This window comes from Triturus cristatus, chromosome 8, assembly GCF_964204655.1.
Source record: "Triturus cristatus chromosome 8, aTriCri1.1, whole genome shotgun sequence".
Classification (NCBI taxonomy): domain Eukaryota; kingdom Metazoa; phylum Chordata; class Amphibia; order Caudata; family Salamandridae; genus Triturus; species Triturus cristatus.
In genome coordinates, this window is record NC_140591.1 from 322,365,105 (window position 1) to 322,391,950 (window position 26,846).

The following is a 26,846-nucleotide window of genomic DNA, read 5'->3' on the forward strand; positions in this document are numbered from 1 at the left end:
TAGCACAAATGTGAAAAAATACCGATAAAACTCAACGTAAAGCAAAGGGCAGTAATACTTATAAGGGAGAATGCCCAGAGATGTTTCTTTGAAGAGTTTTGCAACACTAAAGGAGCCAGTCGTATGAACAAGTCACTCAACGGCTACAATGTGTGTCTAGAATCGACATTTCTCTAGGGCTCTGTCTGACCAAAGGCTATCTTTTGACTCCATAAACTTGAGCAAGTAAATCATGATGTAAATCAGTCAAAGTGGCCTGGCCAGTATCCCCCCCTACCCTGTTCCCCTTGAGCTAAAGGCCTAAGATAGAATCATCACTTTTAGGTCTCCCCTGCAGTCTCCAAACAGCAACAGACAATTAACCCACCCAAGACTTGCTATACAACCTTCAACGCATGAAGTGGAAGGCTCGCCTAGAGACACAGGTTCTAATCATAATATGGTCTCAGTCATGAAAGTATTCACAAGAGTCTCATCCGCTGCAGGAAGTTTGACCACATGGTCATAGGCTTGAATCCCGTGGGTAGACTCAGTTTCAACAATCAGTATTATTGGGTTGGGTAATAAACATCTATCATTCAGTGACAAGATACTCTAAACAGGTGAAAAAGTACAAATACAAGTTATTTTACATGGCAGTGGAAAGACAAAGGGCATGCCATAGGTTTTTAACCATTAACTTTTTTCTGTGGCCGGCTAAAGTGCGGAAGATGGTGGACGCAGCTTGAACTGCTCTAGCTGACAGTCACCCTTACCCTGCACCGGTGAGGCTGTTGGAGGAGCGGGGCCCTGTTGGTGCTGCGGTGGTTTGGCCCTCACCACACTGGAAGGGTTAAGGGACTGCTTGCGTGACAAAGAGGAGAGCCTGAAGGGGGTTTCACATGCAAGGGGAGTACCTACAGCCCGACTGAGCACATCCAAGGAGTTGGGAACACCCAGCAGGGGAACGTGATCCAGTGCAGGTCAGATCAGCAGTGCCTTGCGGATATGGAACAGCAGTGACCTCACTGCGAAAGGGAAGTGGCCCGTGTGCCTGGCTCGGTTGTGCCGGGCAGAGCTGAGTGTCTCCTCTCGCTTGGCTGAATTCAATGACTTCAGAACCATTCGGACATTGTGGAGTGGGGAGCCCACACACCAACAATCCCACGGGATGCCAGCTGGACTGTCCACATCGCGACAGCTGGAGCCATGTGGGGGTCAGCTACCACACCCCAACATGCCCACTGGGGCACTGTGCAGGGCCCCTGAACGGACACAGCGCTCTTGGCCCAATCTGTGAGGCCTAGTGACTCACCCTGAAGGGCAGTAAGAACCCATGCAGCCGTCTCCTGGGAACCATCGCTGATACCCGTCGGACCCACAGATCCTGGGGTCACGTGGGCTTGCGCGGCCATCCTGCGGTGCCGTGAGAGGTGCATCTTCGGATCACCGCACCAAACTGATGCAAGGAGCACACAAGAGTACAGAGGGCTTCACCTTCAGGTTGGCTGCTCATGATACCATGCAGCGGAACGGACAGGGCTGGCAAGCTTCTCGATGACAGCACCGTCCCACAGCGAGGGCCCCATTCCACGGACATGATACACAGAAAGCACTATTGCGCTGTTACTAGACATAGAACTATGACAATGCAACTGAACTCTGGCCTCTAACACCACTTCCATTCTACCACTGAGATCAACTCACAGGCCCGCCAGTGCATCGTAACACAGCCCCACAGCCCCTGACTGCCATACATTTCAGTACTGAAACATGTACACACAGCCCTGCGAGTCTACCTACATCCTCAACTGGCAAACCCTTGCTTCCCAAGCATGGGGAACCCACAGCTATTCAAATACAGCTCAGTCCTTACCAGCACCACCCCAAGCTCTGGCACTACAAGAGTGTACACTCCGCCGCTATGGCAATGGATACTTAATCTGACTTGCAGGACTCCTGCTATTTCAGTACTAGGAGCTACGCGTAGCTCTCTCGACTCATATCAATTCTGTCCTAATGCCAAAAATGAATAAATATCAGCTTTCTACAGATAAACAATGACTTACTAAACAAAAGATAAAGATTTCAGAGCTTGCAAACAGATCTTCATAGACTAATACAAGTTTGTTAGTTGAAAGTAATTAACCATTTCAGAAAGTACTACAACAGATGAAAAATTGTGTTACCTATGTTGATAGCGGTTTCCTGTTTGTCTCCTGTCAGCACCCAAATTTTGATTTCGGCTTTCATCAGGGTTGCTATAGTTTCGGGAACACCACCTTGGAGGCGATCCTCTATGGCTGTTGCTCCTAGAAGTAGCAAATTCTGAAAACAGATTGGTTTATTAACTATCTGGACTAGAGAAACTTGAATGCAGGTGTTTTAAAACAATGGAAGAAACTATTGCTATATTTTTGGCAACATTTTTAGATTCAAACACAGTTCACATTTAATTTAAAAACCGTTTGAAAATACATCCTAACTCAATTCAGGAAACAATCACTTACTAGACTGAATGATGGTCAGTACATGGTTTCTTTTTCTGAAATCCAAATTTCTTTTTATAAAGATAGGCAATTGTGTCCATAAATACGCTATTATGATCTTAGCTACATTGCATATTTTTATTGACTTGATTTTGAGTTGTGTATGGCACAGAAATGCAAGTTAAGTTGCCTCTAGCACTTTGAACAAGGAAAATAGCATAGACAAGGAAATAGGTTTGCCTTCATTTGCATAATTTATGCCAGTGGAGGTGGTGGGAAAGGGCACTCATTTTTGTGGACAAGAACTCTTTGGTGTGAATTGATTACAATTGCTGAAGGACTCATCACTGATCATTCATTTAACAACTGAACTATTGCAGAGAAGGGGTGCTGGGCAGGATCTGTAAAGAAGGGGAGTGAAAAACATGAATCTTACATCCAAGTGGACTCGGAACTCTTTTTTTCTCAACAAGCAAAATATGAGCAAATGATGGCTTCTCAAGTGGTGTTTCACCCATTGGGTTTAGTATGAGAGTTGATCCTATTTGATATGAAATTGAAAGTTGTCGCACATACTATAGTTGATTCTATTTCCTCTATTCTAGATCTGTGAAACACGGTTGTCATTACAGTAACAGGCTCTTTTCATGGCTCTTCGCGTACTTTTTCAGGGGCAGCCTTGAGCAGCAAATTTATTTCTTAAACCCTCTGCATGTTTCAAAATAAATCCGGAATCTTTTATCAGTTTCTGGACAATTGCAGAAACTGACCAAAAGGCCAGTGTTCTTTTTGACTTCTTGGGAGGCAGTTACTGTAGTGGAGTATTATTTTTGTCAGTTGGTTTTACGTAAAGCACTGTTCTGAATTATTTAATCTCTTCGTGAATCCAAAAGTTTAGGAAGGGCATTTGGTTTTTAGATTTGTGGCAGTAAATTCCAGGTTTGAATTACTAGCATTCAATCATGTAATGTACGTCTCCAGTCCTTTACTGTCTTCACAAATAAAGAAGATGTCTTCGATATAGCGCGACTATTTTAAGACATTTTTTTAAAATGTGGCTGTTTGTTTACATGTATTTCTTCTTAAAAAACGTATCAGACAGAGATTAGATACGGTTGAAGCGCCAGTCACTCCAACCGAGGATCCTTGGGTTTGGTGGAAAATGTTGCCATCAAAACAAAGTTGTTACTATCTCAAGCAGCGGTGTCCTACTTCTGCTTTTAGCTTTTCTAACGAGTCCTGTAAATGTTTCTCTACTGGATTAAGAATTGCAAACTCACTAGAGGTTTGATACAATGTTTGACTAACTGCCAGTAGAGCACAAGGCTATGCTGGACCGCCCAAACTTTATCCAGCACACCGTGGAGAGTGTCTTTTGCTTCACTATCATTCTATGCAGTGACAAATGTTTCATGGTGGTAACTTGTTAGTCAGGGGACAGGCTTTTTATGAAAATGCTTTGGTAAAATGTATTCTGCACTCCCTTCAGTGTGGTCCTTCACTTCTCCCTCAAGGAGGTGTGCTGATTGGCTAGGCCATTATGCGTCATCGAAGACACCACAGTAAATGTGACTAGTGCCACAACACCCAGGCAGAATACGTTTGGGAGGGAAGCCCAGCACCCTCATGTGCCCCATTCGGGATGGCTGCTTTGTTATTCCCCAGTCTACAACTCTTTAAACATTTGTTGTTACTCTTCCTTTCTAAAGGAGTCCTGGCTTCTTGCCAGTTCTCTCAGTTCCTCTCAGTACTGGCCTTTGAAGAAAGCGAGAAGCTCTGCAGCAACAAAGCACGAGCCAGGCCTTTGAGACATACTGCAGGCAACCCCTGACCCGGAAACACCTTTCCTCCTTGAGGGAACATAAGCAACAGCACCTGCTAATTTGATTCAGAACTTTGGCATATTATCGAACAAGAAGGCAGCAGTGCAATAAGCACAGGCATTGGCAAATGTGACCCAGTGTCTTACCTATGCCCTATCCTCTGTGTACAGTGCAGTAAAACTGAGTACATATCACCGATCAAGAAACCCACTGACATGTTTCTGGGGTGTGAAGTCTGCTATGAATTTATGTTTATTCAAACTCACAAAGATTAAAATAGGTTGGGCACTGGCAAAACAACAAAACTTTCATGCGTCCCTTATTTGGATTGATAATGATTCACCTTTTATAAAAGTATTACAACATCGCATGTTTGGTATCACAGACAAAAATGTTCCCCAGCCCAAATCATTCGAGCAAGCACTGGTGATGCTCTTACAACAGAAGTAACTATCTCTGCGTGATGGTTCCAGTCAGGCGGTGTATTTAGCTTCACAAAGAATTCTAGAGGGAAGGGGGAATCCAGGGAGCAGTGAAGGGAGAACGACAAAAGCAAACCCGGCCTCACCCAAACGAGCACCTTACAACTTCAGGAACTACCTACATGCAGGAGGAGGTGCCACCAAACATTAATAGCATATTAACCTGATCAGGAGGACACATGTTAAAAGGAGCACAACTTTGGGTGGACCAGAAGGACCCAACACATTCTAGCACTCTGAGGGAGAGCAAACACCAAAGTTAGGTAGATCACAGGTTAGGAGACTCATGGCGCGAGTCTTCTGCCCCAGAAACCATACTTGGTCTGCAAGAACATTAAAATGAGGAGCATGTTGTCACTCGGACACTGGGCCACGTTTCTTTCGACCCTACGGTGAGTACCCGCAGGGAGGGGACGACTATGTACCAGTAGCGTAACATAGGCCCCCACCGCCCACGCTGTGTGGAGGGTGAGCTCCAGGGGGCGCCCTCAGCACAGTACCCCAGCCTAAGAGCTCCTGGTTGAGTCCGGAGGGGGGCCCCTCAATTTACGTTGCAGGGGGTCCCCACTCAGGTCTCGTTACGCCACTGCTATGTAAAGGAATACAAAACAACTGAAACTCACCTAGGCCAGAGAGCCTCCTGAGTGCCGAACCAAGACAACTGTATTTTGAGAATCAGCAGCATCCAAGTTAGAGCACCAAAGAGGGAACTGAAGCAGTCTTAGCGTTCCTTTATTGAGTTTAATCAAGCAGTCAGAGTGCCAACATGTACATACCCTCTGTCCAGCCCGTTGTAGTATTTACTTTGCCATCCTCTACCTGTACTCTCTCGCAGCGTGATCTGTGCTACGTACGTAGCTGATTAGCCAGTGTTTCAATCCCAAAAGGGCCAAACAAACCAGCTTGCCCACTGTCCTGTGTTGTCGGCCTGACCACTCCCTACTTAGTGATGGCGCCTTTCTTCTACAACGGCTTGTTACAATACGTCCCTCACAGTCTTTTATTTCAGTCCAAAGCCCATTTAACTCTTAAGCAGTAAAAGGTGGGTGAGCCTGACTTTGAATTTCACTGAGATGGCTGGGTTGGGGTGTGGCATGTTATTGTGTTTTGTGTGGTAGGACTGAGGGTTGTCACCGGCGCTTGGGGTCTACGGTTTGTGTTTGCCTTCTTTATGTTTATTTTTTGGTTGATGAGGGACCAGACTGTCTTGAGGGGATTCTCCTGTTGAGCTTGAATTACAAAAATGTTAAATAAGATGAGGAATTCGTTTTCATGCATAGCAACCCCAGTACAAGGTGAGAGTTCCCTTGAAGCAGCATCTACGTTTTAATTTTGGAATAGATTTAGTGAAGTGGGAGTCGATCATGTATCCTGAAGGCCAACATCTTAATAGCATTGCTTCTCTGGGAACCCACAGCTGTGCTGCCCCCCAGTTTACATTTAATTGATATTACAGCTTCAGATAAAATGCATTCCAAACCGCTACATGGTTACACTCCCTATATAACCACTGTTCTATTAGCTGTCATTTTCTTGAGGGGACCAATATTTTCTGTAACATTTTCAGGTCTCTGCAGATCTTTTGTGGGCTGCACCAAGAACTTACAGTGAGCTTAGAGCCCGCACACAGCTCCCATTGGTTGGTTTTGTTGTCACTCTCAATTGCTTTCTTCTTATTAGATGAATTTCCTTCAACTCCTTATGTTTGTGCCCCCCCCTCCCCCCCGGGGGCATAGGCTCTTTACCATCCCTGTGAATGGTTGACTTGCATCTTTCCACTGCCCACTTTTAGCGAACTGCTTTTTTCGTTTTATTAAGTTCTCCATGAGAGAGCATGTTTTTTATAGCTCCCTCCTTCATGTGCTTCTCTCCCGCCACTCCTCATTTCCTATCAAACCATTTTGCTCTCTAGCAGTGTGTTGTTTTCTCTCGTGGCTTTTCCCTCTCCCTCTGCAGGGGGTGGTGCCCTTTCCCCTGCACGCTACTTTTCCCCTGCCTCCCCTAACCAATCTTTATTTTTGTCTCCCCTCAATCCCCCTTGCTGCACCCTACCCACTCTTCCACTGCTTCCCCATCATTCACGGACATTTACATTTTTTTCAAGTTGCACTTTTTTGAGCCTGGCAGCTGGCACTTACTGCTGGGTGCTTCGCTACAATAAAACTGCCTCTGCACAATTTTTTTTTTAAAAATGTACCGATCTATGTGGTGTCTCATTTCAGAATGGTCAAGAAAAAAAGAATAGTAACTGTATTAATCTGTATGCACATGACGTGCACACACGCATCATAGAGCAGGTGCGCGCCTACAAAATGACTAAACTTGCAACAGCAGCGCTGGAATTACTCACTTTTTTGGTTTTTATCGGATGATGCACAGCATTGTCAAATGTTTTGGCAAGGAGACTAGGTTTATAAGGAGACCTATTGGTTTAGCTAGTGTTTGTTGATGTGGCAGATAAGCCAGCTTTTTGTAGGAAATTGCCCAGAGTTCTTTCTGTTTTCAGTGTTCGTGTGGCCACCAACCTTTTGCTTAGATATGTAGATAAAGAGTTAAGATTTTGCTTAAGCTCAAACTTTTTGAAAATTGTCGGTTTCAGTCTACGACAGGTAAAGTTATTTAGTTTGTGAATTACACGCTAAATTTGGTAAATTAGTCTCCTTGTGTACTTGAAATGCATAACGTCATGTATAATGATGGATTTCTCTACTGGTGGCGGGCAGATTTATAATCGCTCTTATGTAGTTGTAGAAATTTCCAGCCTACACCTAGTTGGCGAAGTTATCCCATTCTCCTATAACGTGGCAGAGTGTCCATAAAAAGGTTGGTAAATTCTGCAGCAGGTAATTGTGGATAGACAGGCCATACCCTCTCAAGAACAGCACAGGCGCATCGGGGGCGGCCTGGACAATGCGAGGGGCACGGCGTGAAGGATGTGGGCAGGTGTTAGGGATGTGGGCAGGAAGTTAAGAGAGTGGGAGGGCTCAGCCAATAAACTAGTTTTGTGCGGGTAGGCGGTGCTTTAAAGGAGCTGGTACTGTCTGGTACTGAGTACCGGCACTTTTTTTTTATTTTGAGAGGGAGAGTACCTGCACTTCTCAATAGAAACATAATGCGGTTAATTGGAGAGTACCGGCACTTCTCAGAAACAAGCAGGTACTTTGGTACAGAGTACCTGCACTACTATTTTAATATTTCAAGCACTGCGAGTAGGTAGGGATCTTTTTGCATTGTATGGGGTTGGTGGCTGCTGAACAGCACGGGCTCCCCACTGCTGCACTGAACAGCCTCTCACAGCAGTGGGGAAGGTTTAGCACTGCTGCAAAGGGCTGCTTAGTTTGACCTTCATTTTCCTTTTAAACTACCGGTTGCTACGTAGTTGCGTAGCTACGCTACCTATAGTATAAAGATTATTATCAGCTTTGCAACTTCGCACACCAACATGTTTTTCTATTGAGTTTAATTACTATAATATACAACACTTCAAATGTTATGCCACTCTTACTGGATGCCGCCCATAAAGAGGGCCACCAACCCCATTAGTTAAGCTGCACTAATTTAAATATTTACTTTGATTTTAGTTTCCCGTTTTTTTCGGAGGAAAACAAAGTGAAAAAACCCAGAAAGGAAAATTTGAAAATGAAAATTGTCCATCTCCATATGTTTGGTTTAAATGGTCCAAAAACTAAATATCTATTTTATTCCTCCAGAATTTACGAACAACAAATGCACTGGAGAGCTCTTCCGTTCGCAGTTTCTTCAGCTGCAGCAGGGGCAGCTGGTGGTAGTGGGTGCAGTGGACTTAGACCTATGACTTCCTCCTGCACCCCATTGATTCCTGACAGGTGTGGGAAGTTTTTCTGAAGTCTCCTAGCAGTAAGGGCATACTGGGCTTAAACTGGGGCAATGAAAGCCGCTCACCTCTTGTGTCCTGGGCCAGCAGTGCCTGAGCAGAAAACGGAGCACTAAGGGCTCACTGTTAGTACTTGACTCTCAAGGCAGGGAAGCTGAGCTTAGGGAGGGGCTTTGGGGAAGAAACTCAGAACTCAATGAAACATTGAATGGTGGTCACCAAATCATTGCCCTGTCAGTGTTTCTACTTAGAAAGACCTTCAAAGCAAAGAGAAAAAAAACCATCACAATGCAAGGGGACAGAGTTAAATCAACCACGAATTACCACAGGGTTCCCCTTAAAACCACCTTCTTGCATCCAGTCTCACACACTCAGCCAAATCTGCTACCACGGGACCAGTCAAAGGCTTCCACTGCTCAGGGGAAGGAAACAACGCTTCGAGACACAGGCTTTTACAAACTCCTAGCGGAAGGAATTGAGAGACCCGGCTGGCCTGCCAGTTGGTGTGGATACACATTGCCAAGGAGAAGGCATTTTTGTCCTCCTTTATGGTTCCTCTTTTACGGTTGAGGACGAGCTTTTTATATATCTATGATGGGAAATTCTTCAAGTCTCAACAGCTCCAAATGTGATTTGTAACTACGAACACTTCATATGCGGAGACTGTTTTGAGAAATACAAAAAAACATTTCTTTTATGAGGTCGAGATATTGTGGTCCTGTCTACCTCTATGTCTATGTGTGATCAGTTGTGTTTTAAAAGATATTCATTTGAGAGGAGCGAATGAAAAAATTAGTCCTGAAGAAGGTGGTATATTTTGACTAAGACGAGCAAAATGCGTTGATGGATTTTAATAACACGACCCACAGTGCTTGGACAAGTATATGTCATTGAACATACTAAACGATACACAGTGACACACTCAGTGGGAGTGTAACTTTTTTAATTGATTGGTGTAAATTTACCTCACTTTGGGTTTTTAGGTCTCGCCTGACCCAGCGCATGCGCTGGTCTGGCGAGACATTTTGTGAGGGCTCCAAAAAGTGCTACCAGGCCAGCCTAGAGCTACAGTGCATGTGCGCAGGCGCGCACGTCACGCTTTACCACGATTACTTTCACTTTCGCGGCCGCACGGCCGCTTTGATGTTTGATCGCGATCACTTTCGCGGCCACACGGCCGCTTTGATGTTCTCCGTTAGGCTTCAATAGATTGCAGCAGTTCAAACAAGCATTGGCATAGCCAATAGGTCTCGCTTTTGGGACCTTATAAGTGTTTAAACACTTATAAGGTCCCAAAGGCGAGATCTATTGGCTATGCCAATGCTTGTTAACTATTCCTGGATGTACTGTCTTTATGTATACGTATCGTTGTTCATTGTTATGTACATGTGATGTATTGTGGATGATATTTTATTGGATTTTTTTATCTTTATGAATTTTTGTTTAATTAAATGATTTGACCATATTTTACAAATATATTCTCTTTCAATAGGTCTCGTGGTAGCTAATTTGGCTGAGTGTGTGAGAACGAATGCAAGAAGGTGCTTTAAGTCTTGTAAGTGGGACCTTTTGGTAATTTGTGGTTAACCTAGAGAGACAAATTACTTTAACCAGGACACACAGCTAAATACTACACATGCAGTGCAGCAGCAACAATAACATACATGGTGATCCCACAGGGATGAAATTCCGTCCGGTCCCTTATCAAGATGAACGTGCAAGGGACCCATTCAGGGGACCCCAGCCTCGGGTGGTACATTTCCCTTTCATTTCCCAAAGGCAGAGGCTACAGTTTAGGCCATGTTTACAACACAGTCACTTCCAGGGCCGGACTGGGAACCAAAACCGACACTGGCAAAGTGTTCGGGAGGGGGGGGGGGGTTTGGGGATGTGGGGGGGTGCCGCAGAGCTCTTTGCCAGGGCCGGTTTTCGACCGATTTTGTTACAGGGCCGATTTTACAGCTATGCTGCAAAAACGGCCCAGTAACAAAAACGGTCCCCAGGGGCTCAAAACCGGCCTCCACCCGTGCGGCGCACCGGGGGATTGGCCGGTGCCTGCTACGGCCAGTCCGGCCCTGGTCACTTCTAACCTCTAATCCTACTCCGGTGTCTGCAGAACTTATCTTACACTCCTCACTCCTGGTTACCCGCAGCACCTTGGTTTGTTTAGTGCGCGGGTACTTCCGGTGCTGCGTCACCAGCTGCGGTGCTGCTTGTGGTGCACTGGCAGGGTTTCCTTATTGGAGAATCCACATCTACCTCAGCCCCAGTGCCCTGGTTTTCTGTGATGCTACCACCGGAAGGGGTCGTGCTCCATGCGCACCTCTGAGTCATGCGAGGAGAGGGCGCACCAATACTGGTAATAAAGTAGGAGGTCTCACACACTTGGGCCTGCCGGCAGGTGGGAAATCTTCTTTATGGGACATGGCTAAGGCCCAATACTCAAGCCCATCACTCGAACAAATGAAAATCCTACCTCGGATTACAGTCAGCGATTTTATCTATGGTCTGAACAACTGAGTGCAGTTACGAATCCGTTTATTGCTAGCTTTTCACAAGCGCTACTCTAGTCTTCATAGCGCTTCTTGTAGCAAGTACGCATTCGAGGGCACTTCCACCATTGCCACTCACTTTAGACTTGGATCGGTCAAATGGGTGGGGAAATTGACAAAAGCACAACTAACAAGCACAGATTAGGGCACAAAAGTAGCTCGCTCAGTGCAGTGGGCCACTGTAGGGGAAACAGGGCCACAAGGCCTCGCCACACAGCCGGGCAGTGCAGATCCTCCTCTGAACAAAATGGGCAATACTCCGTTTTACCTGTGCAGTTCCTTGCAGCTCTCTTCTAGGCACCTTCCTCCATGTACAAGAGCGACTCCAGCACCCGTCCTCAGCAGGCGGTGGGTTCCCTTCTACGAGGCAGTATAAGAACTTCCAGGTTTGGTTCCTAAACCTGAGAAGGGGGAGTTGGCTATCAGTTGGTCTTGTAGGGCACATAGGTCCCTCTCAGTTTCCACAGGGGTGAGACTCCAATACAGGCCGTTGAGAAATCCTGAGAGAAAGATTGGTCTTATACCAAGGTTAGAGACAGACTTTGTGTATTTAACAAGTCCAGCTCTAGGACCGGTTTCAGGCAGTTCCTCACTTTTGCATATTCCACCCACACTAGTCAAGCTACACTCTTTGTCCTCTTGTGTCAGCAGGAAGGTGAGGTTGGTGGGGCTCAAAGCTCCTTGGTGTGTGAGCTGAAAAATGCTTTTTCAGCAGGTTCTTTCTAACCACCACGTTAAGTACCTCTTATGTGCAGTAAAACAAAAAGGTCTCCTCGACTGCCACAGTTATATGTAGCACATCCATTCCACGCTCATCCAACAGCTCACACAGATGGTAATATCTGCACCATCCATGAATGGTCTGACAAAAATAATTAAAAAAATGGTAGTAACTAGATTTGAGATGTGAGCACTGAGCTCCCTTTTTAGGTCGAGCCTGAGCCAGTGCGCATGCGCTGCTCTGCGAGGCTTCTCGTAAGCACTCTAAAAACTACTCTGAGTGGGCTGACTCCTCCCACACATAGGATTGGCTTTTGCATGTGTCTTTCAGGAATGAAAGCATGCAAATGGCTAAAGGCGGGTTATGTCCCACCTTCTTTTTAAATGTTCAATGTTTTGCTCTCGGGAGTAAGCAGAGGCGTGCAGGCCGCAGCTGCATTCCTCGTGGGTCAGGTTACCGTGCTTTCTCTTTTGCTTGTTAATGTTTTACGATAATGACCTCGGCGCATGCTTAGAGAGTTTGCATTTTCCAGCAAAGATAAAGTATTTCTGTTGATTATTAGGTGCTGCTGTTGAGCACCAGAAACCACCAGCTCATATTAAGCATTGCACTTTCCCTACGTTTAAAACACCACTACATAATATAAAGCACGGTAACCTACATTCAATATTCGTTTCACTATTGAAACACGGCGCACAACCCGTGTAAATATGAAGGGGATGTGCTTTATAGGACAAAACTTCTCGCTCCAATCACACTCCCAATGCTTAATTTGTAACGTTGCAACTGCCGGGGCTTTTATTAGGCACCAGCCTCAGACAACATACTTCTTTTTACCCTGCATAACAGGCAGCACACAACTTGTGTTAATGGGAAGTGAATGTGCTTTCAAGGACAAAACCTCTAACTGTACGAGCTCAGAAACCAGGTTCCATTCTCAAAAGCTGCTCAATAGGGTGTGATTTTGGACAAAGCATTTAATTTCCCTACACCCAGTAAAAATGCAGGTGTCCTGGACTGCAGATAAAATATTTGTTGATTATTAGGTGCTGCTGTTGAGAACGAGAAACCACCAGCTCATATTTAGCACTGCACTTTCCCTATGTTTAAAACACCACTACATAATATAAAGCACGGAGAACTACATTCAATATTGGTTTCACTATTGAAACACGGCACACAACCCGTGTAAATATAAAGGGAATGTGCTTTAAAGGACAAAACCTTTCGCTCCAGTCACACCCCCAATGCTTAATTTCTAACCTTGCAACTGCCGTGGCTTTTATTAGGCAGCAGCTTCAGACAACATACTTCTTTTTTTAGCCTGCCTAACAGGCAGCACACAACTCGTGTAAATATGAAGGGAATTTGCTTTAAAGGACAAATCTTCTAGTTCCAGTCGCACCCCCAATGCTTAATTTGTAACCTTACAACTGCCGGGGCTTTTATTAGGCAGCAGCTTCAGACAACATACTTCTTTTTTTAGCCTGCCTAACAGGCAGCACACAACTTGTGTTAATGGGAAGTGAATGTGCTTCCAAGGACAACACTTCTAACTGTACAAGCTTGGAAACCAGGCGCCATTCTCAACTGTTGCTCAATAGGGTGTGATTTTGGACAAATAATTTAATTTCCCTACACCCAGTAAAAATACAGATGCCCTGGACTGCAGATAAAGTATTTCTGTTGATTATTCGGTACTGGTGTTGAGCACCAGCTCATATTTAGAACTACACTCTCCCTATGTTTAAAACACCACTATATAATATAAAGCACGGTAACCTAGATTATATCTTTGTTTCACTAATTTATAATCTATTGAGTTCCTGTTTGTCGTATTTCATTTATAAGCTAAATAGGGCTAGAACGTGCATGCAAATGTTTTTTCTAAATCAGTCTTTTAACTGTATTATAGCGCATTTTACCCTGTGCTTTTCAGTTTTTTATATACACACAGATAACTTTCTCTTTTACTTTTGATTTTAATACATTCTGTGTGATCGCCTTCTGAAGCACTTTTAGTTAAAATAGGAGTCCAGCTCCAAATTATTTCTACCTGTATGGCTTTTGTTTTTATAAGGCACACACATTGCTGTAAGTACACTGAACATATTTTAATGTTATTGGGCAAAAACAGAAATAGAATAGTGGCATGCCTCCAGCTGTACTCCCAATGGTTAATTTGTAACCAAGCAACTGCTGGGGCTGTCAATAGGCAGCAGTTTTAAACAATATATATATATTTTTTTGTTTTTGCCTGCCTCACAGGCAGCGCACAATCTGTGTAAATATGAAGGGATTGTGCTTTAAAGGACAAAACTTCAGGCTCCAGTCACACTCTCAATGCTTAATTTGTAACCTTACAACTGACGGGGCTTTTATTAGGCAGCAGCTTCAGACAACATACTTCTTTTTTTAGCCTACCTAACAGGCAGCACATAACTTGTGTTAATGGGAAGTGAATGTGCTTCCAAGGACAACACTTCTAACTGTACGAGTTCGGAAACCAGTTTCCATTCGCAAATGTTGCTCAATAGGGTGTGATTTTGGACGAAGAATTTCATTTCCTTACACGCAGTAAAAATATGGGTGTCCTGGACTCCAGATAAAGTATTTCTGTTCAAGTTCCCAAATGCGAGACCTATTGGCTATGCCAATGCTTGTTATTTTTTCTGTCACCTGGCCTAGTGAAGTGTATGCAGGATGGGTATAGGCGCAAAAGTGACCGCTCTATAGGAAAGGGGTTGTCTTGGCAAGCTGTCCTTATGGAATAGCTCCTAAAGGCCAAACGTGGTTTGCTCTGACACAACAGCTGGCTATGGTGTTGGTGAGAAATGGTAATTCTGATGCACATTGGCTTTGCACAAACATCAACAGACACTGTTGGTGTTCTCGCAAGCAGCCTTTGCTCAACCCTCTTATATAGCAGTGGGTAGCATTGCCTCATTAATATGTACCTAGAGTTTATCAAATGCTTCCTAAGTGGTGCTAACTGACTACTAGGTGCCATTTAGCCCCTATATATTGTAAGGATCTGTTACTTTGCACCATTTCTTTTTGCAGCAGTGAGTGCTGTTCAGTGACAGCAAAACCCAGTGTTCACATTTTTTCTTAAAATATAGAACTACTCTCGGATTTCTGCTCAAATAACTCAAGTCTAAAAATATGTTAGTACACACGGATTTCTACCCCACATACTCAATCCCCACACAATGGACAGCTCCCTTGGAGAGGAGATCCAACCCTAAAGTGAAATATCAATTTCTGTAACTTCTTATTAAGGGAATCATTCTAGAAAAAACTGTTCTAGTTATTATCAGGAATGGCTTCTGCAGCAACAAAGGTATCAAACTTAATTGAACCTTGGGGCCTTATTACGGGTGCAGGAGCCTGCTGCAAACTGGGCCCTTGTGCCATATTACAAATATAAAATGTGCTTTCCCTATTTGGTGAGCAATCCCACGCTTGCAGTGGGACAGAACCAAACTCAGAGGTAAAGCAGCTGTTTGAAACCACAGGTCCAATTTTCAGTGGAAGTGGACAGAGACTTCACCACAGGCAGCAGCGGTGCGTGATTAGCCACACCTGTGGGGCAATTACTGTGGAGGGGTCGCCTTAACCCCTTAGGCATTCTCCCACGGTGCGCTCTCGGATGAAGTACTGAAAGGGCACCATTTCATAAGTGGCGCACAATCAGAGCACCCCCCGGACACCTAGTTTGTCCCTGAATTCAACTTTATTTATTTATTAATGTCTTTGTGTTTTGTATAGCACGAACATGACCCGAAGGTATCAGAGTGCTTTACAGAGTTGGTATAGAAGCATATACTTGAGTTAAATTTATAGTAAATATAAATACAAAGTGATAGAGAGAAAACAAAGTATACATCAGGCATCCAGATGTGTTGATGATGCAGGTTTAAGGTAAGTATTCGTACCTATAAGGTGCTTTACCAAGTTATCATGTCAACAGGTGCACAGATTACATGGGGAGTAAATACAATAGTACATAATGACAAAATATAAAGAAAAATGTGTGATGCAACAGTAGTCCATATAGACTATAGTTGAGGTAGAGATAGTATATATAAATAAGACAGCATTTGGGGTAGGTGCATTCTAAATATATATAGCACCTTACAGAATTAGCACAACAGTAAGTGCATGAGCTACACGTGGGGTAAATAAATATATTATAGTGCAGGGGCAAAGTCATTACCTGATTTGCATGGGGTCTTGCCTCTATGCAAATAAGGAAATGCCACTTGGGACTGAGTGTAAGCAATTATCCACCGGTGAGAGCACATTATAAATGAGATCTCATAAGTGTCTGTTGCCCCATCTGTAATACCAAAGAGCCCAAATGGCACAAAAAACAGGTGCAAACACCCATTGCAAAATATGGCCTCAGGACTCTAATCATTCAAAATATATTATGGATTATTCTTCTGTGCACATTAAGATGTACGACACAACTCTATACATAATCTTATATGCTGGTACTCAGACGTTTTAACGCATGGACACAGTGGGCCATTGCCCAGGGCCCACACCTTCCAAAGGGGCCCCTAGATATTTTTCCCTGGGCAAGAGCTCTTTCTCTCTTTCTGTCACCTCTATTTCTTGATCTGAACCAGTCCCTGTTTCTCTGCCTGCCTTCACTCTTTCTCTCTAAGCAGTGTCATTATAAGAATGTTTGTGACCCCGTAAGAAATATTCAGCTGTTTTTGTGTCCACTTCTGAAAGTTTGAGTATAATTCAATATTGTTCGGCATCATGTGATCTTGAATCAGCAGAAAATGTGTAACAAATTAAAAGTTGTGACGTGCAAGGGGACCGTAAAATATATTTTGCCCTGGACCCCAAAGACCATAAGATGACACTGCTGACACTTGAATTAGTTCTATGTGGTTGCTGAAAGCATTTGTTTTATAAATGCCTTCAATCATCTGTGGACTAGCAGACTATGGGATTTTCAGAAATGTAATTATAATAAAGTGACAGCTATGTCATTGCTGCCACCTAGTGGGTAAATTAATAACAGATTGTGTGCAGCTTTATTATATGAATGCTGATGTGAATCGAAATAAAACATCTTTTCAACAAGACAAGTGGTTTTTTAACCCAACAAGCTGCAGAAGAAAACAAAAATGTCTCTGCGAACACAACTGAGATAACATTTTACTGCACCACGAAGAAAAGGAAACATCGGAGGAAACGAAGAGGGCATCTACTCTCATTCTGAACAAATACTGGAATTGAGAAGAGGCAGCACACTTGAAAACACCAAAAAGGTAGCATTTTGAATCTCACTTCTGTCTTCACAAATAGAAAAGTAGTCACCTGTAGGAGTTCCAATGCTGCCAGGCCATTAGAGTTTCCTTATTAGCTTGTAGCTCCCATTTCACAGATAGATTTGCTCACTGGAAATGTACTCTTACACTCTGGAGCCGATTCCGATCCGGGTCGGAAGGGCACCGAACGCAATCCGGCCGGAAAAACTATGAGCCGTACGCGTGTTTTCCGGCCGACTCGTACAGCTGTACAAGTGAGCCAGTACGATGCGAGCTACGTCAAATTCACCGATCGAGTCGTTTCTGGGTCCGAACCACTCCGTACGTCTCGGTCGTAAGCTAACCGTGGCGTGCAATGGATGCGATTCGCGGCCGAGCCAGTACGATGCACGCATCGGACAGCCTGTGCGAGCAGGAATGTCCGGCTCGCAAAAGCTCCCGGAGTCGGACTTTGGGGGTCCGCATCGGACCCCCCCACCCCGACACCCGCAGCCGTACGACTCGCACACAGGTGGAGACCTATGGGTCTCCCCAACACAGGCATGTACGGTGCGGATGGCACCGACGCGTACCCACTGTGGGGACGCACTTATTCGAGACATATCCATTCAGTCAATGGGAGCGCATGTACACGTCGTACAACTGCCTCCCATTGACTTCTATAGGAGTCCGACCGAACCGAGTCCGACAGCATACGTGTGTAGGGGTCCAGCTCGGTCGGAAAACACTCCGGATCTGACTCGGTCGGAGTGCTTTCCGACCTGGATCGGAATCGGCCCCTATGTATTAAGTTTACACCTGAAAATGTTCAAGTGTAGGTGGAGTTCTGCGCCATGGGGGATAAATCTCGTTACGGAAAATATAGGGAAAAGTAAAAACCTTATTAAACTTTCAAATGTAAAACTTTAAAATTATTTAATGAAAAGTCTTATGATAATATTAATGTACAATCATTTTATAAATGTATATTTTTAAACTTAAAACAAATAGAATGTTACAGCACTGTTAACTTAAAAGTTTCAATAATTAATTAGTTTGGATTTATATAAAAAAATCTGTAATATGTTTATTTTTTATTTATTATGTATTAAAAATGACAATGATATTATAGAATTATTTACAATTAGTGTACATTTGTTTGCAAAAAAATAACCATTAAAATAATTTTAAAAAAAAATAATTTATATTAAAATTATTTCCCTTTGTTCTATTTCAAGTCCCTGCCTCCTTTATTCTATGTGGAAGAGTGTTGCAGTTCCAGTGGTTGATCATGTGGGGGGGCTGCAATTACCCCTGGTCTGAGTTGGAATACATTTCCAACAGTTTTGGAACCTTTTTGGATGTACTAACTATAGAATTGCAGTTGTGAATAGCAATGGACCTACACTTTTGCAGGTGAGTCATTTTCCTGCCATAAACTCTTCCTTAAGTTCTCCTTACCCTCCCCAAATGCCTCCCATTTAGAAGTAAATATTCCCTATTTTCCAGGCACTCCCCTCTGTCCCTCCCACATTTAGTACAAAAACATAGGCATACATGTGCGGACATCTCTATAAACGGGGAGAAGATCTCTGCATAGAAAAGATAGGAGATGCTGAGGCCTTCACATGTAACTTTGTGAATATTATATGTACTACAAAGTGCAATTTGTGAATAGGAATGTATGACGTTACAACGCGGTCTTTACACCGCAATACGTTTACAACGCAGTCATTATAACGCAAGTCGTTACAACGACTTGCGCTGGAGGGCGCTGGACTAAGGAATAGTATGATTTACTATTCCAACTCTAACCTGCGTAACAGTAGGGAAGGTGTTGGAATAGTAAATTATACTATACTTTAGTGTGTAGCGCCATCCAGGGCAAGTCGTTGTAATGGCCACGTTGTAAATGTATCGCGGTGTAAAGACTGCGTTGTAACGGATGTCTCCCGTGAATAGACCCCATTGTATTTCAATATGAAACTTCATTAGTAGTTCAAAATCTGTGAAGTCAGGTAATGCACAGCGTATTCCTTTAGTGCATCCTTTCTGTTCTCTTACTTGCTGATGCATCCCAAACATTTGTTCTGAATCAGGAAAGCCAATTTGAACCACTGTGAACAGCACTTTCCTGTGGATAGTGAATGGGCATTTTTACCACTGAAGTCTGAGTTTACCATGCAGGAGTTGCTACATAGGAGTTACTCTTCTTTACTATTGTATGCAGCTATTCTCCAATTTCAATTTGCAGGAACCGATATGAAGAAGTCACTCATAGGATGAGTTCAGAGCCCAGATACACATTTCAGGCAAACAAGATGCGCAAGAACGGCTTAGACAAACTTAGCATGCACACTTGAGCTTGCATTCAGGGCAGGGTTTAAAGCAATATTGTGGAGGGATCCATGAGGTTTCTCAAGAACGCAGAAGTAATGTTTCTGCAAAGCAAAGGGTGCTGCACTAACATGGTAAAGTGAGGATCTACCCCCTCATGGCACTTTGCAGTTTTTCAGGTTGGAACAGTAGATGATGCAGGACATAGACTAAGAAGAGAGGGTTGCATTGGAAGCTTTCCATCAAGAGGCACTTCACACACAGTCACCTGAGCGGTCAGTCTCTCAGAGAATGTCTAACATGAAGGAAGTGTTGCATTGTCCTGGCATTGAAAAATGACCTCCAACTCTAAAACGAACTATTCACAGAAAAGCACTGGCTGAAAGACGGGTTTTGCGAGCCTGGACAAGACAACATTGATGCCTACCCTCTGCACATGCACAAATTCAACATAAAGTTAACATTTCCACGTTAAGTACAAAAAAATTGTAATCCGTTGTGTTAATTTCTTTGTCTTTTATTCCACAATGCCCAGCCAACATGTTTCGTCGAAAGGGGAAGACCCCACGATTTCTTCAGGGCTGCCAGGCTCCTCTCCTCTTTCTCTCACTCCTCTCCTCTCCTCCGGTTCTACTTCCGACCCGGCTGGTCAATTAGATGAATGGTCTTCTCATGTACAAGTAGTACTCCTAATTTTAAGATCCTGTATATGGATCTGCGTGTCCCCCGTCTTTCAATAGGGACCGGTGCGCATCACTACTCTTATTAGTCGATTTTTCCAAATTGTTTTGTCCCCTGTAAGCTAGAACGCTCGCAGTTAGAGTCGGTCTCCGTGTACGCATTGTTGACCGTGAACCCGGAAGACAACATTCATATCCCAAAGAAATCCCATTGAAGTGATTTCTTCAATACTGGACATCTGAGAAGAAACAATAGAAAATGATTTTTGACTAACTGAGTTAACCAAAAATAAGAACTTATTCAGAGCTTCATTTGAGCCAGTGGCTTCCGGTGCTCGGCAACAGTATCTAATTGCCTGCACCAGGGCTTATGACAGTCTGACACATGGTGGTTTTTCGAAATCCCTAATTGCTTGGGCAAATAGCACACATTTTGAGTATATGCACCTTGGGCTGTGGACTAAGTTCTGCTATTATCACTCTTGTGCGTAATGCCTAAGTGCGTAATTCAGAATAGTGAGCAATATGAATAGATACCAAACCCTGCATTATAATTATTTACCAGTGCTCAATCTTCACACAGGACTGTGCCACCTCCTCCCCGGTGCTTACTTTGTGGAAAAAATAGGTTCCAGGGCTCTCATCAGGAGGCCACTGCAGCTGCACCACATATTGCCCCCTCCTATGCTGCCAATGATAGTAACAACACAACTGCTAACCATCACACTCCTACAAGTGGGATAATTCCCACTATTTCAGCCCCCCAAAGCTATAAGAATGGCTAAGACAGCAGGTAATAGTCATTTTTAATGTATATTGAATTAATAATTAACTGTTGTGGTCATCTCTATATTAGTCAGAGAGACCCCTTGTGGCAGATTGTCAAAAGCGTTGGTGTTGACAATTAAGTGCCAGTGCCGAGCACCGGAAACCACCAGATTAAATTAAGCACTGCCCCTCACCCTCTGAGAATGACAGCTCAGGTGGTTAGTCCTTAAGGTAGTGTATGACAACTCTCACTACTTTTAAACAGTTAATTTCAAATGGCACAGCCCAAATATGGTTCATGACACTATGGGCATCACTAGGATGGCAGGCGGACTTCGTCCGCCCTCCATCCTGACGGAAAACGGGACCGCCTGCCATATGTGCGGCGGTCCCATGGTGGATATTAGGATGCGCCCGCCACACTGGCGGGCGCAGCATGCATTTTTAACATTGCAGCGGACGGTGCTTTCAGCAGCACCCACCGCAATGGTAAAACTGCATGTTGTGCATTTGCATGCACAAAGTGGCAGGCACTGTGCGGTGCCTGCCGCATTTTGCATGCAAATGCAGGGGGGGTACCATAGGTACCCCCCATGTGCACCCCCCACCCCCCTAATACCCTGGAGGCCCACAATGTGCCCCTGAAGTCACTGTCCGCATGCCTTTCCGGCAGCTTCCCGCTGCCTTCCTAATATGGATGGCGGAGTCTAACAGACACCGCCACCATAGCAGGCCCCTTTTCCGCCCGTTCACCTGTGTGACTAGCGGGAAACCGGCGGACGGTCTTTCCATCCGCCGGGGTCCCCCCGCCATACTAATATGGCAGGGGGGAAATGGGTGGCGGGCGGGGAAGTATGTAGGGCGGATCGCCACCGCCATGCGGGCGGTGGCGATCCGCCCTACATCCTAATGGGCCTCATAGTATTTAGATCAAAGAGTCAGAGACAAAGTGCAAACTAGAATAATTTTTTGAAAACGCACTTAAGATCTAGAATGCACTAACTACCCAAATTAAGTGTATCCCTTTATTAATTATTTAATTTATTTAAACATTGAGAATGATAACTCTGAATTTGTGGGTGTTTGGAACAAAAAGTATATTGATCTCGCAAGTAGAGCACACTGGAATCTCTGGGTGAAAAAAGGCATGTATAGAACTGATCACATCGTACGATCAGGTAGCATTTCATCTTTAAGAATCTTGCAAAAGAATACCATCTGCCTACTTCTGAGATTTGAAAACACCTAGGTCTAAGGAATCTATTGGGAATTATTTAATCTACATGTAGTATTTATGAGGAGTGAGGAAGAGTAATATGCAGATTAAAATAATCTCAGGAGGTGGGCTAAGAACATCTCTGCTGTATAAGACTATCCAAAGGAAAAGCTTACACCTATTCAAGAAATGGAGGACTGATGGGTAGCAAAGTTGGTGTTGGCTATTCCAGTGAACGCATGGATTGAAATTATGATGGCATACCTAATAGTAAATATCAATATGCAGCATCCATTAATGCAGAAACAAATTTATTTCAGACCCTACTGGTGCCTCGCAACGAAGTGCACATTAAAATTGATATCAAATGACAGATGTTGGATCTGGAAGAAGGTCAAAGGTTATAGTCATCCACCAACGACATGCCCAGTCTATAATGGACAATGGGATGAAATTTAGTCCAGCATTCAGCTCGTTGTGGAAGAAGACATTTATTAAAGCAAATTTACGATCATCTTTACCCAACGCAGAAAATGAAGACCAAGTAATTAAGAAAAAAAAAGATCTATTAAGATAGCTGTGCCAGCAGGGAAAAATGTTATCCTAAAAAATTGGAAGTCCACACAAACTACCAAAATATAAGATGGGGTAGCCAAAATGAATAAACAAGCCACTATGGAAAGGGTCACTTTCAAGCTCAGAAAGAAAGAAGATATGTTTAATGAGCCACAGGAAGTCGATCTAGAACTTTGTGACATAGATACTATACTGGACTTTTTTTTAATCCTGCATGAGCTGTAAATATGCTGAATATAGTACAGACTCGCCATTTGTAAATAAAACATGTTCAGAGATTTGGAATTTACGTAGGAACTTTAATAATACTCCTATAACTTCTATTTATATTTGTATTTAAAAACTACTGACTGATCGGTGTACAGGGCAGCTGGTGTTGCGTACATATAGAGATCTTGATCTACATTCTTAAGTATTACCTAGATTTATACTATCTGACTTGTTTCACCTGTATTAATGATATTTGAATAACTAGTGTATCCATTCGTATTATTATGCATTTGAATGTGTATATTCTTATATATAAAACTAAAGGTTTAAAAAAATACTTATATTTCTCTACAATCTTCTGTGCAAGTCATTGCCTTTGGTAATACCTACCCCCTGATCTTAAAGTGGTCTCTCACCTAGCTCATGTGTACATGTAGCTACAGACAAAAACTCTTGAAATGATCGCCCTCTTGTTCAATAAGGAAGATCAATTATTTTTAAATTCTGAAATAGCTCAAAGTGTGGATATTTCAAACTACAGTCTGGCATCTTGCAGTCCTTTTAGATTATAATTAGAGTGCAAATAAATCCTGATGAATGGGTGTTCAACAAATTAAAAAATAATAATAGTTCTAATGCAACACTTGAGTTATTCAGGTGCACAAAATAAAACAAGGCTTGCTGCAATATGGAACAGCTTCTCACGTCTGACTTTGTCATCTCTCTGTATATAGATAAGCCTACAGAAAATGTTCCCTGTTAAGGGATGGGCTTCTGTAGAAGGTTGCAAACCATTTAACTTGTTAGTGGGATGAGGTCTGAAAATCAGGCATGGAATACTTAGGGCTGCATCTGGAAATGTGAGTTCCACCCCAAAAGGCGAATGAATCACTGAACCATTCTCTGGCTCACTGGATGCTAAGAGAGTGGACAAGTTACCTAACCTTCTGTATCATGCAAGCATCAACTCTATCAGAGTGTATTCACTGTAGCACTCATCCATTATGTGCCTGGTCACAAGTAGTTAACACACTTGAAACCTTAAATGTTGATATCCAGAAGAGTGGGTTCATCAGTTCCTTGGGAACACAAAGATGATGGACAGAATGCTAACATTGTCAAACATTTACCCCGTCACATATCTGGGTTAAATCCATTATTTGTTTGCGGACCATGCCACCCTCGTATGGACCCAGCCATATGCAAATCAGTCTTGACCCTGCTGTCCATGGGTTTCTTATCATAAGAAAAAGACGATTCGCCAATTATTATGCAGAGAGAATCTTGATTTCATTAAAGACAACGGAGGCTAACATTGTGCATATACCTTTATTTGCTGCCCAACATGCAGCCCTTTAAAGAACATTGAATACATCACAAAGTAATAGAATGTTTAAACAAGCACTATAAGTATCCTGTGCACTGCTTCATCCTCCTCTTTTAGCTGCGCGATCCAAGTGGTAAATCGCTTCTTCCTTGGTGAACGTAGGCTTTTATTCATTAGAATCTATAAAAAGAGGAAGAAAGGGGAGAAAAAGGAAGAGGAAAAAATACTGACATAAGCATTATGTGTAATGAATGTAAACATTTAATATACATCAAAATGAATACTAAACAGTAAATACAAAAAATTAAATACTATAACCCAAAGTCCTCAGGAGAGGAGGGTGGGATAATGTTAGCCTCCATTGTCTTTAATGAAATCAAGATTATCTCTGCATAGTAATTGGAGAATTGTCATTTCATTACAAGCCCGGAGGCTACCATTATGCATGTTTAAAGCCACTCAAGGCTACGTTACTAACATGCTCTACTGGTCTTAAATAAAACTTAGTGAAGGTACTAGCATTAGACCAATCAGCTTGCTTTAAGAATTATGGGGATGGAAACCCTGCCCAGAAAACCTTACTAGCCATAGCTCCTCTTGAAGAGTGAGCACTGAAACTAGAGAGCTCTATACCTGCTTCACTCATAATCGTGCGAATCCGTCTTGCTAAAGTAGCAGTTGAAACTGGCTTGTGTGGTTTAACATATGATAGAGCGAATGGCCTTGATCAATTATGACTAGCTATTTTAATGTCATATTCTCTCATACAATTAACACACAATTTCTCAAAATCGTGGAAGAAAGGGTATAAAATGGATTCCAACATATTCTTAGTTCTCTTCCATATGTCGAAATGAACACCTTCTGAAGAATAGAACCTGTTAGAAATCTCAAGGGCATTAATGTCGGAAACCCTCCTAAAGGAGATTAGGCACAATAAAGTAGCAAGTTTCATAGAAATCTGTTTGAGAGAAAGTAGGGTATTGTCTAGTCAACTGCAAAAAAGTTCAAAAATCAAATTAACATCCCAAGAGAATTATAGCGTGATTTAGGGGGTCTTTTTAACCTAAACCCCTTCTTGACTCTTAATTAAGGCATTACTTCCAATAGCTAAATTATTTATTAAGGCATGACCTAAGGAGACTGCAGATCTATAACAATTTATAGTTCTGTAGGAAAGACCCGAGTCGAAAAGCTGTGCTAAATAGTTGGCTACTAGTTGAACAGGGGCTTCCACAGGATCCAAGTTCCTCTCCAAGCACCAACTACACCACTTCTTCCAGACACCCAAGTATATTTTCCTAGTCCCTGGTGCCCAAGATTCCTCCAGTAAGCTTTTAGCCTCTCCTGAAAGGCCAGGATATCTCTCTGATCCCCGGAGATCCTCCAAGCGAGAAAGTTAATTTTCTCTTCTAGTATAAGAGGATGTTCCTCTCTGTTTGGATGCAGAAGAAGACCCAAGGATGCTGGGATACAGCGTGGGATGTCTATTGAAAGTTCCATCACCCCGGGAAACCACACTTGGGATTTCCTAAAAGGAGTTATTAGAATGATATTGCTGGACTCTTGTCTCACTTTCAATAGGACCCGCTGTATCATGGAGAATGGGGAAAAGGCATAAGCCCCCATCTTCCCCCAATCTTGAAGGAATGCATCTACCGCTAAAGCATTCGGGTCTAGCCTCCAGCTGAAGTAGGTCTGGACCTGACATGTTAGGTTGTCTAGGAACCAGCGCAATAAACCCAATCCTTGGTACAATTTAAAACTAGCTGCCCTACGTAAGATCTGTAAGAAGCTGGAGAGAGCCTGGCGGCGGGATTTCGATCCTTCTTCCAAGACTCTCTATCGCACCGCCATTAAGCGCTACCATAGGGCCCTCCACGTTGAGCGTGCCGCTTTTTATGCTGGGCAGATTAGAGGGAGCTCAAATCCAGCTGAGACTATTTTTTCTATAGTGACGGAGCTTAAAATTCAGAAGGATGTTGTAAGTTCAGTGATTGCCTCTGATTCGCAGTGCGAAGATATGGCTAATTTTTTTGTCAAGAAGGTTGAGGACATTTATAAAAGCTTTCCTATGGTTCCTATAGGCCCTCCTGAGACCTCTTGTAATTTCACTGATGGTATCCTTGAAGCCTTCCCCCCTATAACGCAAGAGGTTCTACTCACACTTTGCTCCAAGGTAAAGTCGGGCTCTCCTGCCGATCCTTTGAAGCCGGACCAATTTACAAAACTTTTATCTATCATTTACCCTCTGGAAATGGTGATCAATGGGTCCTGAGTGCAGCGGCTGTGCCCAGGGCCTGGAAGCATGCCATGGTACTGCCGCTGCTCAAGAAACCATCTTTAGACCCTTATAAACCTGAAAGCTTTTGTCCCATTTCCCGGTTACCTTGGATCGCAAAGATCACCGAGGTCTATATCAATTCCCTTCCGATGGATTTTTTTACTGTAAATCAGTGGTTTGATCCCTCTCAAAATGGTTTTCGGCCTGGCCATAGCACTGAATCAGCGCTTTTGGCCGTGACTGAACATCTGTGGACGACCTTAGACGAGGGGCAGA

At 43.4% G+C, this 26,846-nt stretch overlaps 1 protein-coding gene across 3 annotated transcripts in view; it reads right to left on the minus strand.

Annotated features, from left to right (window-relative positions):
* Positions 1-26,846, minus strand: part of ATP8A2 (ATPase phospholipid transporting 8A2) — a 2,139,258-nt gene that overhangs the window by 1,226,267 nt on the left and 886,145 nt on the right. For all 3 annotated transcript variants that reach the window (XR_014967690.1, XM_085621612.1, XM_085621613.1), the window contains exon 23: positions 2,169-2,307. Coding sequence is in view for 2 of the 3 variants with exons in the window: in XM_085621612.1 (XP_085477738.1) it covers positions 2,169-2,307 (139 nt within the window). In the remaining variant the exon portion in view is untranslated. The remainder of the gene's footprint in view (positions 1-2,168; positions 2,308-26,846) is intronic.